The sequence below is a fragment of the Fusarium falciforme genome, chromosome 6, assembly GCF_026873545.1.
Source record: "Fusarium falciforme chromosome 6, complete sequence".
Taxonomy (NCBI): Eukaryota; Fungi; Ascomycota; class Sordariomycetes; order Hypocreales; family Nectriaceae; genus Fusarium; species Fusarium falciforme.
In genome coordinates, this window is record NC_070549.1 from 1,275,730 (window position 1) to 1,290,648 (window position 14,919).

The window sequence follows — 14,919 nt, forward strand, 5'->3', positions numbered from 1 at the left end:
GGTGCTTGTACGTCTAGTCCAGAGGCTGCTGCTTAAAGAAGGATTTTCCACGTAGCCATTTCCTATAGGCCTTGTATCTCTTCTTTGGGCCATCTTCTTCAGTCACTGTGAGTGGGTTCTCACCCACCTTGAGCAGCTCAGCATAGACGTCAATTTCTTCCTCAGTCCCTTTGACCATCAAACCTTCATCTTGCCAGCCACCACTGACATATTCCTGATACTCGGATGAATCAACGTCAACGGGAGTATCGCTTGAGACAACAAGAGGAAGGTTTTGTGGGTGCTTGATGTACCGCTCGTAGTCCTCATATTCTTGTTCTGCCACGGATGGGTTCAGAGAGTCGTGGACGGCCTTAGTGAAAGTCCACTGTGCAGCCTTGGACTTTTCCAAAGCCGTTTGCTTCGTCTTTGTAGGCGAATCAGGTCTTTGCAAGGGCTGTGTCGTATCCAGTCGTATGCCATTTTGGTGAGCAGTCTTGTCCTGAGCTGGCTGCAACCAACGTTGGAGCGAGATGACCTTCGCTGGCGACTGGCCTGGAGCTGGCTCAGGGGCACCGTTCTTGACTGCCCCCCTAGTGTCTCCTGGCATCTGGGTTGGCGCGTTGCCTTTGCTCGCTTCCTTCTTGTGCTTCTTCTTGTCGCCGTGGTCAACATCACCCTCTGTACGGACTCGGAAGGGACTGAGATCGTATCGGCCATCCTGCGTCGACTTGAGGGGAATATACTTGATGGTCGAGTTCATCTTATAGGCAAACATCTTGGGGAAGGATGAGAGTGTTGAGGGTCTATAGTACTCGAGCCAATAATCATCAAAGAATTCGACGGGGTGAGTGCGGGCAATATCCCGCTTGCGCACATATGGGGGGACCTTCCTCTCTTCAAGATATGCCGGAGTGAACCAGTTGATGTAGTCATGTCTCATCCTAAGAGACCAGTCTCTCGGATCGGCATGGTGGAGGTAATAATCGGTGGCCAAGTCCCATAGCATCGGCTGGCCCTGGGTGAAGATGTAGTTACCAAGGAACAGATTATAAGCCTCTTGGCGCTGGCTATCAAGGAAAGAGTTGTTGTAATAGCGCTTGAAGCTCTCAATCATGTCTCGCGAGTGACTCGTCCACTGGTTGATCTTGCGATATGTCTCCATGGTGTTGACGAGTTGCGAACCACCGTACTGAACGGCAATGGTGTCACCATGGTCATGCCACATGTGTGTAAAAAGATTTACCGCATCTGTGTCGTACTCGACCGCAGTGTTTTCAAGGATGCCCAGCGCGTGTAGCTGATGGCCCAACGCCCGCTTGCCGATGACGAATTGTGCTGCGTTTGTACGATCCAAGCAGTCAATGCAGTTGGTCCTGGCAACACCATTCTGTGCCGTCATAGGGCTCGTGATACCGTCACCGTTTTGGAAAAATCCCGTCGTGGTGACTACCGACTCGGCGATGAGCTCGAGATTACCGATCACATCACCGCCACGCACTTTTGAAGCCCGGCTCATGTCCCACGCCTTGTGGATGATTTTCTTTCCCTCGGGTAGAAACTGGTTCAGATAATCGATGGCATGCGTGTACTCCTCCAGTAGTTTGGATTCACGGGGCTGACGTTCCTTGGCCTTGATCAGGTTCACAACATAGATTGGTGCACCGTAACGCTCGAAGAGGTTATCAAAATGCAGGGCAGCCGCACCGTAGAAAGGGTCAACTAAGTTGAGCTCGATCGGAGGTTTGGGTGTGACTCCAGTATTATCTTGGGTCCAGTAAAGCGGGATGCTTCCTCTGTGCTGGACATAGGAGGTATACTGCGGGCTGCAGTAGAGCTGGGGACCAGGTGCGTGAAAAGATGTTGTCAGTGACTCAGCAACAATTTGCTCTGTCTCAACATCGTTGGCAACATAGCCCTAGATAACGTGGTGAGCATACTGCCGACTGATTGCTTCAAGCCTCTGATGCTATAGGCGAGGAAGGGGTCACATACCAGATCATTAGCTCCTCGTTTTAGGAATCTAGCACCGGCAAAGTATCGTGATCGTCTTGCGATAACCGTAATATGAGCAGTACGCCCGTATATGGACAGGGCTGCCTCCAACTGTCAGTAAGCCCTTCCTTTATAACCATCATATTGCACTCCATGGTACACTCACCAGCCTGGTCGATATATCCGTGGATAATCGGCCGACACCAGTCATAAGGGTCCCTGAGAGCCTTGACAGCTGGTTGCAATAGGTAGTCGTTCCACACAAACATCGAGTTGAAATCCTCGTCCGATGGTGGTAAGATGCCCTGAGCCAGGGCCTCGCGCTCCCGAATGACATTGTGCTGTAGAGTGCGCGTGACATCGTAAGAGTAACTGTAGTAGAAGGACCTGGTCAAATCGAGATTGTTCAGAATACCGAGAAACCGCTGCTCTTCAGTGTTGCGCGCGTCCGGCTTGAACTTGGCTGGCGTTAGGGGAACCAGTTCTGTGCCCTCGATCTGGTATATGTAGTGCCCTCCCACCATGGCGACGGTGCTCTTCTTGGTGATAAGGAGCATGTAATATGGCCCGGTGAATTTTATGAAGCCCAGTAGTCCCCATGTGGTGCAGCGTAGCTTGATTCCGCCCGTTCCTCGGTTGCCGTCGTCGATGGTGTCCAACAGTTGATTCATCTCCTTGAGACTGTACACAATCTTGTCGTCCGTCATGTTCAACTCCGCACCTTCAGTCGTTCGGTCGATCTTGAGAATCCTGTACCGTTTCTCGCTGACATCGACGCCAACGATATAATACCGACTCGCCGTCTCATACAGACTAAACTTGTGCATCTTGTATATCAGTCGGTCGGGCACTCGGTCGTCAAAGGTATCAGGGACTGTTCGTGCAGAAGGGTCGGGGCTCGTCGTCCGCATGAAGGGCTTCGCTACCGCAGGCTCGTCATCGTTGTCGTCTTCCCCGACCTGGTTTGGACCGCCGGGTGCCTCCGAGGATAAAGGGCTTCCGGCGCCATTGTTCTGGAGCAAAGGGAAAACGGGCGCGTCACCGCTCGCGTCGCTGACGGTCGGGAGGGCATCCGAGGGCCCTGAGCTGAGCGAGTCGGGGACACCATACTCAGACATCCTGACAGGCGTGTGGCATGTCCCACAGCCAAATCCGGACTACTATAGCCAAAGTATCCGAGTTCGTTGCATGCAATGCCAGGAAATGTGAGCTCGAGTGGAAATGTCGAAGGAGGAGGGTGCTTTGGGCTTTTCGAGCCTAAGGATGAGCTGCCTGGTTCCAAGAGAGTCGTAAACTGTGCACGTAAACTGATATCTTCCAAGCAAGCAAGCAAATTCTCACGTCAAGGTACCCGATGGTCGGTGGTTACCTTTAACTTCCTTATCGCGAGCTCTGTGCTATGTTGCATGAACCCCACAGTTCAGATGACGTCGTTGCGTAGCGACCTCAGGGACCAGCCACTTGTCTTGGCAAGAGCCGCGTCACATGAACGCCCAGAACGCCTCCACGACTTCAGTTCACAAGGGGTCAGGTCACCAGATTCTATCAATCAACAGAGCTGTTCTATTATGCGTTTTGTACAGCGTGCTTCTGTTAAGCCATTCTAATATCACAACGTATCATCATCCAGACGCCTCAGCACCATAGTGGTAATACCATCACCCTCTTCTATCCGCCAGTGGTCATTATTTACTGCTCCTCGCTTGCCTCCCCTTTCTTCTCTTCTTTCTTTTCCGCTTCCTCGGCCTCTTCACCCTTCTCCTCAACCTTGTCACTGCCCTCTTCAGCCTGCTCCTGGTGCTCTTCTTTCTTTTCCGCACTCTTCCTCTCGGCCTTTTCCTCGACCGCAGGCTCATCTAGAGCAAGATCGCCACGAAGGTCGGGCAGGAAACGATCGATGCGCTTCCAAGTCTCTGACCATAGCTCCTCCTTAGAGGAATCCTTGTTTGGTGAAACCAGGTATCCACTGCTGGCCATGAACAACAACACGTTCTTAAGGTTTTCTCGAACTGCCTCCTCCTGTGCAATGCAATATCAGTGACTACCCGACCAGTGAGATTCTCATTCGACTTACAAGGCTGTCTCCCTGGCCACTGTTCATGAGGCGGTCCATAATCTCGATGATCTTAATCCAGAGATCCAGCATGCCATCCCATTCAGAAAGGAGCACCAGATACTGGAGGAACACTTTGCAAAGAAGGGAGGCGGACTGGACTCTCATCTCACTCATTCCATCTCGGTCAGATGAGAAAACCTCTGGCTTGAGGAGTTGGATGATCAAGGGAAATAGAACCTTGCCGAAGATAGCAGTCCATTCCTTCGGGTCACTGCAGGTCAGCTCTGGTGAAAGAAGAGATCGCTGCAGGGCGGAGAAGGCCAGTTGTCGAACATCTCTGCAAGGGTTTGCGCATTGCGTTGTCAAGGCCTGGAAGATTGGCAACCAGTACGCTGACCAAGCTAGGCAAATTTTGTTAGCAAAGTTCATTTCGTAGTGATGTTGACAGTCATGACGAACCTTCACTGCTCTCAAGCTGAGATTGCTGCATAAGATGAGGAATGCGATCCGTCATGTTGTACAGCATATTGACAGCCTTGGACCCTCTCGCAACAGCTTCCGCTTGGCTATCATCTCATGTTAGTGAATTAGCTTCCGTATCAGACGAAGACACGTACCGTTTCTTGTCCTGCTTAGGTGGGTTCGACCTCTGAGGTCGAGGGCTCCGTGTCTGAATTACAGGGTGCTTGGGGCTGGCAGCAGAAGCAAAATCGTTGAGCAACGAGATTGCCGCCTCATAGTTGTCGGCCATGATTGCGGGTGGTGTTCCAGTAGTTCCCTTTTCAAGGATCTCGAATACCAGCGCGGCTGCTTCAGGCCGTTTAGCTAAGGCGCGAAGGATGGCCCAAAAGTCGGGCGATGTCATCATTTCACGCCTCAAGGGACCAGACTCATCGATGCAAAGCGCAAGGCCCTGCAACACCAGATCCGAGTTCTTGCCCAGTGCATCTTGTGGTAGGCTTGAGATGGTATGGAGCAAGAAAGGAACATTTACAAAGTCGTGATCCTGGAAGGTGTCAGTGTGAGATTGGGGCACGCCAGCAACAACACCTACGTAGCCTGTCTTGAGGAGCTTGAGAGCGTAGAACGCAGCTCGGGACACCGTGATCGCGTGGTATTCTCCCGAGTCACGAAGGACGCCTTGGAGCGTGTCGAAAACTACCTTGCCCATATCCTCGATAGACTCCTCATCCCTGGTTGCCAACAAAGTGCAGAATTCCAGAAGGTAGGTGACACTGGGGTCGTATCTGAGGTGTCCTGATGGAGGAACGTGACCGTTTGTGGGAGATCCAGGCATGCTCTCATGCTTGACACTGATCACCGTCGTTGTAGAGTCCTCTGGAAGTTGATCGATGAGGGCCTCCACCACTGCCTTGGCAACCGACGCATCAAGTTTACTACATAATTGTTAGCATTAGGGTACCGGAAAGGAGAAAGGCAAGCTTACGCAAGGTTGTCGAATACCGCATTCATTTTACAAGACTTGATGCAATCGATAGTGCAAAGCGTGCTCTCCAATTCCTCATCGGATGGCTCTGGCGGGTCATCGGCGGCATAGCTCGAGATGTACGAAGTGAAAGCAGAAAAGAAGCCTGTCTCTGCGTTTCGTGCCACTCGATCGATGACCTGTGAGGGGGTTTGCAAGGGGATGGGTGGTAGAGGCATGGCTGTCAAACTGCTCGGGGAGAAGGATGGTATCAGAGAGTTGGTGAACAGATTGAGCCATATGCGAATGATCTAGGGGATGATTAGCATTTTTTTCAAGTCCATAGATGGAAAACATACATATTTCCAGCTCTTGCGGATCAACTCTTCGCTATCAGTGACGACACGGAAAAGCACCAGAGTCGCAAGCTGGGCTCTGAAGTCCCTGCCCAGCTTAACAGCGAGCTCGCTAACCATAACACTGCCGTCCCCAGCTTGGACTTCGGTATTAAGCGAGGTGTTGAAGGGAGATTCGGTTGCCAAAGTAGACATGTGGCTCAGGACATAGACAATTTGGTCGAGGGCTTCGGTGTTCCGGTACTTAGTGGCGATGCGTGCGCATTCGTCAAATCCAGTGACGATTCGCGCAAAGACAGCGTCGTCCGTGGCAGACATGAAAACATAAGACAGGGTAGAAACAATTGGCTTCCAAGTCGTAGCAAACATGTCGGCATCATAAATATTCGTATCGCAAATGATCAGGCTTCCAGTAGACTCAGTCTTAAGGAGCAACTCTCTCCAGGCATAGTCGAAGGCGTGCTTGTTGTCATGTTCGTCAGGAAGAATGATTTCGTTGGACTTGATGGACTCGTAGATGACCTCAAGGTATTCTGGAGCAAAATTCTTGCCATTGTTTGTTCCCCTGAGGTTCTTGGAAAAGTCCTCCAATGTCATGCGCTTCTTGGCGTCCAGGTTCGGGTTGTGCTGGTCGGTGTTCAGCAAGATGATGGCATACGTCAGAATGTACACCGCATCCTTATCTGCAACTTCTTCTGTGGTATCATTGGAGCAGTACTTGTCCGAGAAGGACTCGACGATGGTGGAAATCAAAGGCGCTTCTCCAGGCAGGCGGAATGACTCGAGGAACTGTCTCAAGGCCTCGTCCACTCTCTTACCAGAGAAGTCAAAGGAATCGAGGAAAGCCTCAAGGATGGCCTCATTGCCTCTCTTAGAGAGGAAGTCACCGAGCACCTTCTTGTTGATACGGGAAGTTCCCTTGAGGAACTTGGCCACAGCCACAGGGTCACTGGCATTCTCGATAATGCCTTGCGCCTCCAGGTAGCCCAGGCCTGCTTTAGGTTTCTCGTTGAACTTGCCTGCTCCCTTGATGATGATCTTCTTTCTCCGCCTCTGCTCCCGCAAAGTGGCCGGATCGGGATAACCATCAGTAACAGGGTCATCAACCAGCCGTTCGGCGATGAACTGGATATATCGCAGCAGGGCATCGAGGCAGAGGGGGGGGACGCTTGTCGTACTCCATGTTGCTGAGTCCGGCAAAGCATTTCTCGAGAGAAGCCCAATCATATCCTCGCAAAGATCAGCTCGGTCAACGTCGCAATCGTAGTTGATGAAAAGCTCCGCCATGAATGTTGGCATTCTCGACAACACTCCTAAACTCTCAACCATGGCCTGACGAGCATCCGGTTTGCGGGCGCCCCCTTCCAAGCCAAGTTTTTGGCGTTCCCCGACTGGAACGGGGGTCGATCGCCCACTGTTGGGCTTGGGGTTCAGTGGGATGCCAGAGTACAGAGATGGCTCAATTCCAGGTTCCCGAGGAATCTCAATTTTGGGGTGGAGGCATGTGACCAAGTAAGACAAGAACAGCTCTTGCTGTAACTTGAGAACACCACGGCAGGTCGCGAGTAGTGTGCCAGCAACAGTGAGAGATTCTTGAAGGATAGCCATGTTATCGGATCTCACCAGCTGAAAGAGGTAACAGCACAAGCGGTCCTCGGCGATAACAGCCAATGCAGGGTGCCGAGAGATGAAGGGCCCAGATACCTCGAGAGCGACATGAATGATGCGCAAAGCCATGACTCTCATATTGTCAGTGTGCTGTCGCTCCTGAGGGTCCAGGAAATTGACCAGAACCCGGAAAAGCTCGCGAACAGAAGGCAGAGAATAGGGTCTGAGATCAACAGACTCCGTCTCTTCAGTTGGCTCGCTCGCAGTGGCTTGAGGTGTCTCCGAGTTTGACGCTGTCTCCCTGCTACTCCGCTCAGGGTCTGGGGTCGCTGTTCCAGACAGTCCCAAACTCGTGGGCTCGGCGGACAAACCTTCGGCCTCAGGGGCAGGGGCCTCCATTCTGACGCTATCGAGGTCGTCGTCCACTTGCTGCTCCAACGCATCGGCGTCCTCGCCAGCCTCAAACTCGAGGTGCTTGATGTCCTCGAATATGATTTGACACATCCTAACCATGGACGCCTCAGCGGTTCTGCGCAACACGGGAGAAAATCGTGGTTGGGAGCAGATGGCGAGGCCACGGCCCATCATGTCGCAGACGCTCTCATCGCTCAAGATATCTCCGCCAGGGCCTGACATCATGTCCTCCATAAGGTTTAGAATCATAAGAAGTACCACCTCGACCTGTCCCGAGTCGCTAATATCGAATTGGCAGTGTGTAACGGCGGCTGAGAGGGACTGCATCGCGAGGGCAAATCGGGGCGACTCTGGGCAGATGAAGCCATATGCCAGAAACTTCCTCAGTGCGCCGAGGGCCAGAATCGTAATGGGGGCGGCGGTGCCTTTGGCTTGGATGACGTGCAGGAACGGTGCAAGGATTGCAGGAGCATCAAATGACCGGATATCTGGACGCAGAATGTTAGCTACAACAACCTATCATGACGGGGGAGCGAGCTGTGAGGGTCGACGCACCTTTGACACCAGCGAGCTCATGCCTCAACTTTCCAAAGCCAGTGATCATGGGGTTGTCCTGCATGCTCTTGCCTCTCTGGCCGCGCAGTCCCCAACGATTGGTGAGGCCATCATGGGACGCATCGTCGCTGAGCCTCGCCGCGGGGCTCTTACTCCTCCCGCGCGGAGACGGGCTAGGAGGCCCAAGATGAACGGGGTTGGGGCTTCCTCCAAGAATGGCGGACACGGACGAGTGCGGTGATCGCGCATGCTTCTGGATGGCGGAAGTTATCGAGATGCATTCTGAAATAACCAACGACACAGGGTCGACTGCGACAGAGACGGGTCGGCTTCGGTATTGCATCCGAGGAGGGAGGGTGCGGTGCTCAAAGCTGGAAACCCCAGAGGGCCGAGGGCTCTCCATCGTTACGGGTTGCTGTTCATCGCGATTCATGATCTTCTGGGCTCGAGAACGGTCGTCGAAATGTGCGACCAAGCGATTGGCTCAGGTTCGGGGCGGCCGAGAACGTTGGAATCGGAGGTTCTGTAGGAGCTGCCAACTGGCTGGATTTAGTATCGCACAGCGGGAAAAAGAAGACAAGTGTTCCCAGAAGACACGAAGACCGCGTCCTCTCTAGGGAATCTTGGAGACCGCTGGTAGGAGGTCGGGCGCTGCCTGGACAGTTGTGAGGGTGGATGATGGAAGATCAAATCGCTACGTAGCGCACACTGCTAGCTAAGGCACCACTAACAACGTCGCGTGGAAGTTGCGCTCTGTCTTTCTCCAAGGTGTCGTCCAGCGATGTCGCTGATTGGCTAGCTGTCAACAGTCCAGGGACTTCACTGACCCCCTTATTTGGTACAGTCTGAACAGTTTTGGGTACTGTAAGGCTCAACAAACGCAAAATATCATGTCAGTCTCACTGTCCACCTTGACAATCCGATAGGTGCGTACGAAGACAGCCTGCGAGTTGCTTTTTATTCTTGGTCCAACACCTTCCTTAACCTTGGTTCTTTACGCTGTTCAGAGGTTGTCCATTCACGAATGAGTATTTAGCTCATGGTTCATGGAGCTCATCGTATCTTTTTTAGTGGGGACCTTGCCTTATGAGCGACAGGGTAGCTGGTCATATCTGAGAAAGGGGGAGAGTTGGATCGAGTGTCCAAACCAGGCCATGCTGACGTTGCTCTCAAGTCGAGTAATATGGCAATGTCCAAGCGATTAATCTTGTATCTTTTCGTTGGCTTGTAACCAGTAACCATTTCCCAACCAAACGCCTTCTACAACTTCCTCGAGGGTAGTTACCCTCGCACATCCTGCATGCCCAACTGGAAGCGTCCTCCGAATCAACCCCAAGGCCGCCCATAAAGTCATATATTGTACAGCTCATAGCCTCCGCTGGCCAGACGCTGCTCAAGCAGCTGCTTTGACCACCTTCTCCTTCTGGGCGGCATCGCCAGCCGCATTGGCTGCAGCTCCCTCAGCCGGCTTTGCCTCTTGCCCAGCCGGCTTTCCTCCTTCCTTGACCGCCTTCTCCTCTCCCTTGACTGCCTTGACCTCTTCATTGGCCGCCTTTGGTATGCTCGCATCCTTCACAGAGTCGGCAGAATCACCCTGGCCCTTATGAGGTTTGGCCAAACCGTCTCGGCTGGGAGCGTTGGCTTGCTCCTTGATAGGCTTCTGCTGCGCCACCAGATCCTGCATCTCTTGCTTATCCTTCTCCCACTCATTCCGGGTGTCACTGTACTCCTCCTTAATCTTTTGTTGGTTCTTCTTCTTCTCTTCTTCCTCCTTTTCACGAGCAAGTCGCTCTCGCTCCATTTCCTGCAGCAAGCGTTAGATCGAGAGGACTCAGTAGGTGTAAGGAAGAAGGGGAAACAAACCTCCATATGACGGATATCATCCACACTAGGCTCATACAAATGCCAGATAGTGTAGTGTGGCAGGCCTACAACAGAGTACTTCATTCTCTTGGACATCTAGCCAGTCACGTCAGTATCTCGGAAACTATAAATTGCGACGAGCGAGTTACTCACCTTGCCAAATCCTTCTGTTTCGGCATGTTTCTCGAAGCTGAAAGCCGGGAAATGGACACCAGATCGGAAAACCTTGGCCTTTGCCAAGATACTGACTCCTCCAACACCATCAATCTCCATTTCCATGTCTGGGTCGCCAAATGGATCGCGGAGATACGCCAAGTGAGGTCTCCATGTAGCATACTCGGCGTAACCTTCGACGATCACAGCATCTTCATCAAGCGTATCGGCGAGCGCCAAGGCCGTCTCAGACTCCTGCCAAGAGTTCAGATCATAGGGCTGCTCTCCACCAAGCCAGTCAGGCAACGGCCGCCAAACGTCTGGAATGGGTTAGTGTCGCGAAACTTTGCGCAAAGACATGGTGGTTATTGACTTACTAGGAACAATGACATCCTTGTTATGGCGCATGAGATCCTCGAGAATCGTAAAGGGAGCAGTTTCCACATCGACGTCACGCCAGTAAACCCAGGAGTGATATGGTCGCAACGCGGCGCTGAGCAGCCAGTTGCGAGCCTGTGCCATCAGCTTTCTTCGACTGGCCTGCGCAGCGAAACCGTGACGACTCTCGACATCCTGGTTGACCTTCTGACCAAAATCCTTCTCAATAATAGATATCTCGCCATAGGGTTGCTTCGGGTCCTCGTCGGCCTGGATCGCCTCAAGGTTCTCTGACAATACCTCGAGCGTTCGGTCTTTGGAGTCGGAGACGAGGAAAGCAAGGTCGATTAAGTGATGAGGATAGGTGAAATTGCGAAGGTGGGAAAAGAACATGGTAAGATGAGGTTCGGCATCTCGGAGCGGCACACACAGAAGAATGCGCTCCTCACGTTCCCATCCACGGGCGGTGCCCTGGACTGTGGTCAAGTCGTAGTATCGAACTGTCTCAAGCTCAGGAGTGCCGCTCGTCGAGAGAAGGCCGAAGGAAACGAGGGAGGCGACAGAGCTGGACGGCCATAGCCACAGGCTGAAGGCGAACAGAATAAGACCGACGACGGCGAGGCGAACAAGAAGCTTCTTGCGACGGCGTTGAGCGGGTGTCAATGTTCGTGGTTGGAACCTGGTGAGCATCCAACGGTCAGCAATAGACTCCCAGAATCATGCGCATGCGACGCCCAGAGACGTAGCTTGCAGCTTGCATGAGCCGAGAGGAGGGGCACCTACTTGTGTGGAGAGATGTCAAAAGTGTTGCCGCGTGGGTAGCCGTTGGAATAGGCGGCGGCGTTGTGCCGGGGCATCATCTTGGAGTTGGCCGTTGGCAAGGCATAGGAGGGCATTGAACGACCTTTGCGCGGAGACGCTGGGCGTCGCGTCCCTAGATCGCACTCGAATTCGAACGCAAGATTGTCGTGCGCTGGCAAAAGACCGGCGGAGCGAGAGGATGGTTGATGGAAAGCCCAGAAAAGTGGTTGATGTTAGGAGGGCGACGCAGGGGATGCGATGCCCAAGGGACTACCAAGCACAGCGGGTGGCTCTCAACGTCGCACGGTGGGCTCTCGTATTCCTGATCTCCTTGTAGCCTCGAAGTCGCCTTCGACCGTATTCGATCGCGTTGCGTTGTCGTAGTCTTCGTCGAACGAGTGTCGTTGCGCAAGGGCAATGTGGCTACAAAGCCGACCGTTTCTCTTGGGGAATGGGATACGAAGTGCTGCGTGCCAGGGCGAGTCGGCCGCTGAAATGCATGTGTTCTGGTCCCTTTAGTCGAGGGAAGGGGTCGTGGGGCAGTTTCTGATTGGATCCCTCGACGTCAGCTTATCCGAGACTAGGCCCTGACAAGAACACCTGTACGCTCCACCCTGGGCGAAGTTTGTCCCAAGATGATACTTGGCGGTGCGTGAGATGGTTTAATTCGGGGAGGTGAGTGGAAGAGTGTACCTTAAGTAAATAGAGAAAGTGTCTTGCTCTTCAACTACATGCGCATGATGACAGGAGAAGATGATCACTTGCAGGGGTGCTCTAAAACTCTAGACAGTGGAGGATTATATCTAGGCTTTACACGGCAATCTCCTTTATACGCGCTGTACAGGGATGCTAAGATGTCACTTCTACCCAACAGACGTCACAAACAGCCAGGTCATCATTGATTGGGATGGGGACTCCTCGGGGCGTGGAGAAGTGTACTCCGAGATGGGACGTGAGATCGCGATCTCTGGACCATCAGGTTGCATATGGACTGCTCTTTTGTTCACATCATATGAAAATGGACGGAATCAAGGACTGAGAATAGGACAAGAGACCAATGAATTGTATTTTTCATCATCTAACTGAGGCTAGAACAGAATACCCCTACTTACCTGTAGGTGTCTACGTCAAGCGGCTTGGACTTGCGTCAAATTTCTCTGAATCTTTTTGCATTCGTTAGCGAATGTCAGATGTTGATGGAAAAAGCAGAGAACACATCTGAAATCAAGGAAGAGTGTGATAATTCAGACAAGCCAGTTTACTCAGTCATCTCAGCCGGCCCTGACTACTAACAACCCAGAACGAGCCACCAGCACCCCGGACACTGGAGTCGGCATGACACCCAAGAGAAACTCCACAACCGGTCATCAGCCCTCCGAGAAGGGCCTATGGTGCGGGAGGGCGACTTGGCCAAGATGAAGTCGTTGAATGGATAGAACTTGTGTCATCATGAAACACAATTCCCTTTGCACCTCAAGTTCGCGCGATAGACTTACTGAGCAGATTGGCAATTGAGGCGCGTCGGGTCTGTTCGAGGACTCAGGCGTTCCTAGCACTTGTGTGAGGTTAGCTTCGAGCTACAGAGGCAAGATGAAGCAAAGAGTAAGAGTGAAGTCAAGTATCAGAGATCTTGGTTTGGTAATTTAGGAGTCATCACAGCGCTTCAGAAGCAGAACTGAATGAAAGGTTTCTCATCATCGACTAGGGGGCAGGTGGGGGCTAAAAGCGAAAAATGTACGAACCTTGCAGGCAGTTGAGTCCCGTCGACTTTGTGGCAGAGTATAGCAAGTTTGCCTAACGCTTTTCAAACCAGTCAGTAACAAGTTGACCAAATGTCGGTTTGATCATGAGAAGTAGGCAATGTCGTAGTGGTCAGATGGTAGTGCATGTTGTTCAGACGCTCAGGTGTCGCGGGAACAGTGGTGTGAAAGATCATCATTTGGGCGCAAGGAAAACGCGTGAAATCGCGACGTACCTTTTGCGATTGGCAACGAAAGAGAGCCTGAGTAGAATCCAAATCAGCACCGTGACATATTTCAGCAGGTCGTCAGAATTTTGATCAATCTTGCTCGTCAGCAGTGTGCGTTGGAGAGTAGACAGGCTCTCGAATGTGATGAAGAGAAAGAAGAAGAGCAAGCTTGAATGGTGGTCGGCGAGAAAATTTGAAGGCTTCAGAGATGGGTCCTCGGATGACTAATCTACGCGATAGTGTTACCCACTTCGCTTTATTGCATAAAGAGCCTCACTTGAAAGCGACCAAAATCCATGCTCGCATCGATGAAAGCTGCGAAGGTCAAAATTGATTCATTAGAAAATGGCTGACCGACGACGCATCAACGGTCCTGGAGGTGTCACGATACCTCCGGTATATGAGGCAGATGAATTTTCCGTCACGAGTCGGACACGACCTCCGAATAGTGTTCGGTCGCAATGTGAGTGCCTGCATGCCTCATAACTTTTGCTGTTGCAGGGGACTAACATCCGAATCAGACTTGAGGGCTGGGGTAACTGCTTCTGCATCTGGGTCAGCATACTTGGAGATCGAGTCTCAAGATGCATCTGGTAGCAAAGGCATGAAGCTCACATGTACGGTTCATGGGCCCAGATCTCTACCACGATCAGCTCCCTTCTCTCCTCACATGGTTCTGTCCACTCACGTTAAATATGCCCCCTTCGCGACACGACAAAGAAGGGGATATCTACGCGATGCCAGTGAGCGCGATCTAAGCTCTCATCTCGAGGCAGCCCTCCGCGGAGCCCTCATTGCGGACCGATGGCCCAAGAGCGGAGTGGACGTCATCGTCACCATCATCGAAGGAGACCAAGCCCGACAAGTGGCCGTTGAGCAAGGAAGCGAGGAGTGGGATATGATGAATGTCCTGAGTGGATGCATCACAGTCGCAGCGGCAGCGCTCGCTGATGCCGGTATCGACTGTGTTGATACAGTTTCGGGGGGAGTTGCAGCGCTGGTACCCGGTCAAGACGACAAAGAACCTCTTATGGTACTGGATCCGGTCCCATCAGAGCACAAGGAGATTCTAGCGGCCTGTTGCGTTGCATACCTCCCCGCACGGGACGAGATCACAAACCTATGGCTGAAGGGCAGCCTCCCATCATCTGACGCCAACCTCCATCGGGATCTTGTCGCACGCGCGGTGCATGCAAGCAAGGCGGCCAATGAAGCAGTGGCAGCATCTCTCTGTGAATGTGTACTTGCGGGTTGACAGATGGGTTCTTTTTGTGTGGCAGGTTTGGAAAACACTGAATCCCTCACCAGTGCCAGCGAAGTGCCGCCACCCAGCGAGCAAAGATTCAGCTTCGTTTCACCACTTGGG

At 52.5% G+C, this 14,919-nt stretch overlaps 4 protein-coding genes across 4 annotated transcripts; 1 reads left to right on the plus strand and 3 right to left on the minus strand.

Moving 5' to 3' along the window:
• Positions 1-13: 13 nt before the first annotated feature.
• On the minus strand, positions 14-3,092 carry NCS54_00794000 (Hypothetical protein; the record flags this gene model as incomplete). Its single annotated transcript, XM_053153342.1, has 3 exons — positions 14-1,897; positions 1,975-2,075; positions 2,141-3,092. 3 exons carry the CDS (start codon positions 3,090-3,092, stop codon positions 14-16), a joined length of 2,937 nt encoding a protein of 978 aa, XP_053009317.1.
• Positions 3,093-3,663: 571 nt separating this feature from the next.
• Positions 3,664-8,822, minus strand: NCS54_00794100 (SEC7 domain-containing protein; the record flags this gene model as incomplete). The annotated part of the gene is made up of 8 exons (XM_053153343.1): positions 3,664-3,993; positions 4,049-4,431; positions 4,490-4,596; positions 4,648-5,036; positions 5,085-5,427; positions 5,478-5,767; positions 5,816-8,322; positions 8,390-8,822. 8 exons carry the CDS (start codon positions 8,820-8,822, stop codon positions 3,664-3,666), a joined length of 4,782 nt encoding a protein of 1,593 aa, XP_053009318.1.
• Positions 8,823-9,782: 960 nt separating this feature from the next.
• NCS54_00794200 (Hypothetical protein) lies at positions 9,783-11,679 on the minus strand (the record flags this gene model as incomplete). Its single annotated transcript, XM_053153344.1, has 5 exons — positions 9,783-10,193; positions 10,253-10,348; positions 10,406-10,725; positions 10,783-11,462; positions 11,567-11,679. 5 exons carry the CDS (start codon positions 11,677-11,679, stop codon positions 9,783-9,785), a joined length of 1,620 nt encoding a protein of 539 aa, XP_053009319.1.
• Positions 11,680-13,898: 2,219 nt separating this feature from the next.
• NCS54_00794300 (Hypothetical protein) lies at positions 13,899-14,808 on the plus strand (the record flags this gene model as incomplete). The annotated part of the gene is made up of 2 exons (XM_053153345.1): positions 13,899-14,016; positions 14,075-14,808. 2 exons carry the CDS (start codon positions 13,899-13,901, stop codon positions 14,806-14,808), a joined length of 852 nt encoding a protein of 283 aa, XP_053009320.1.
• Between the last annotated feature and the right edge of the window lie 111 nt (positions 14,809-14,919).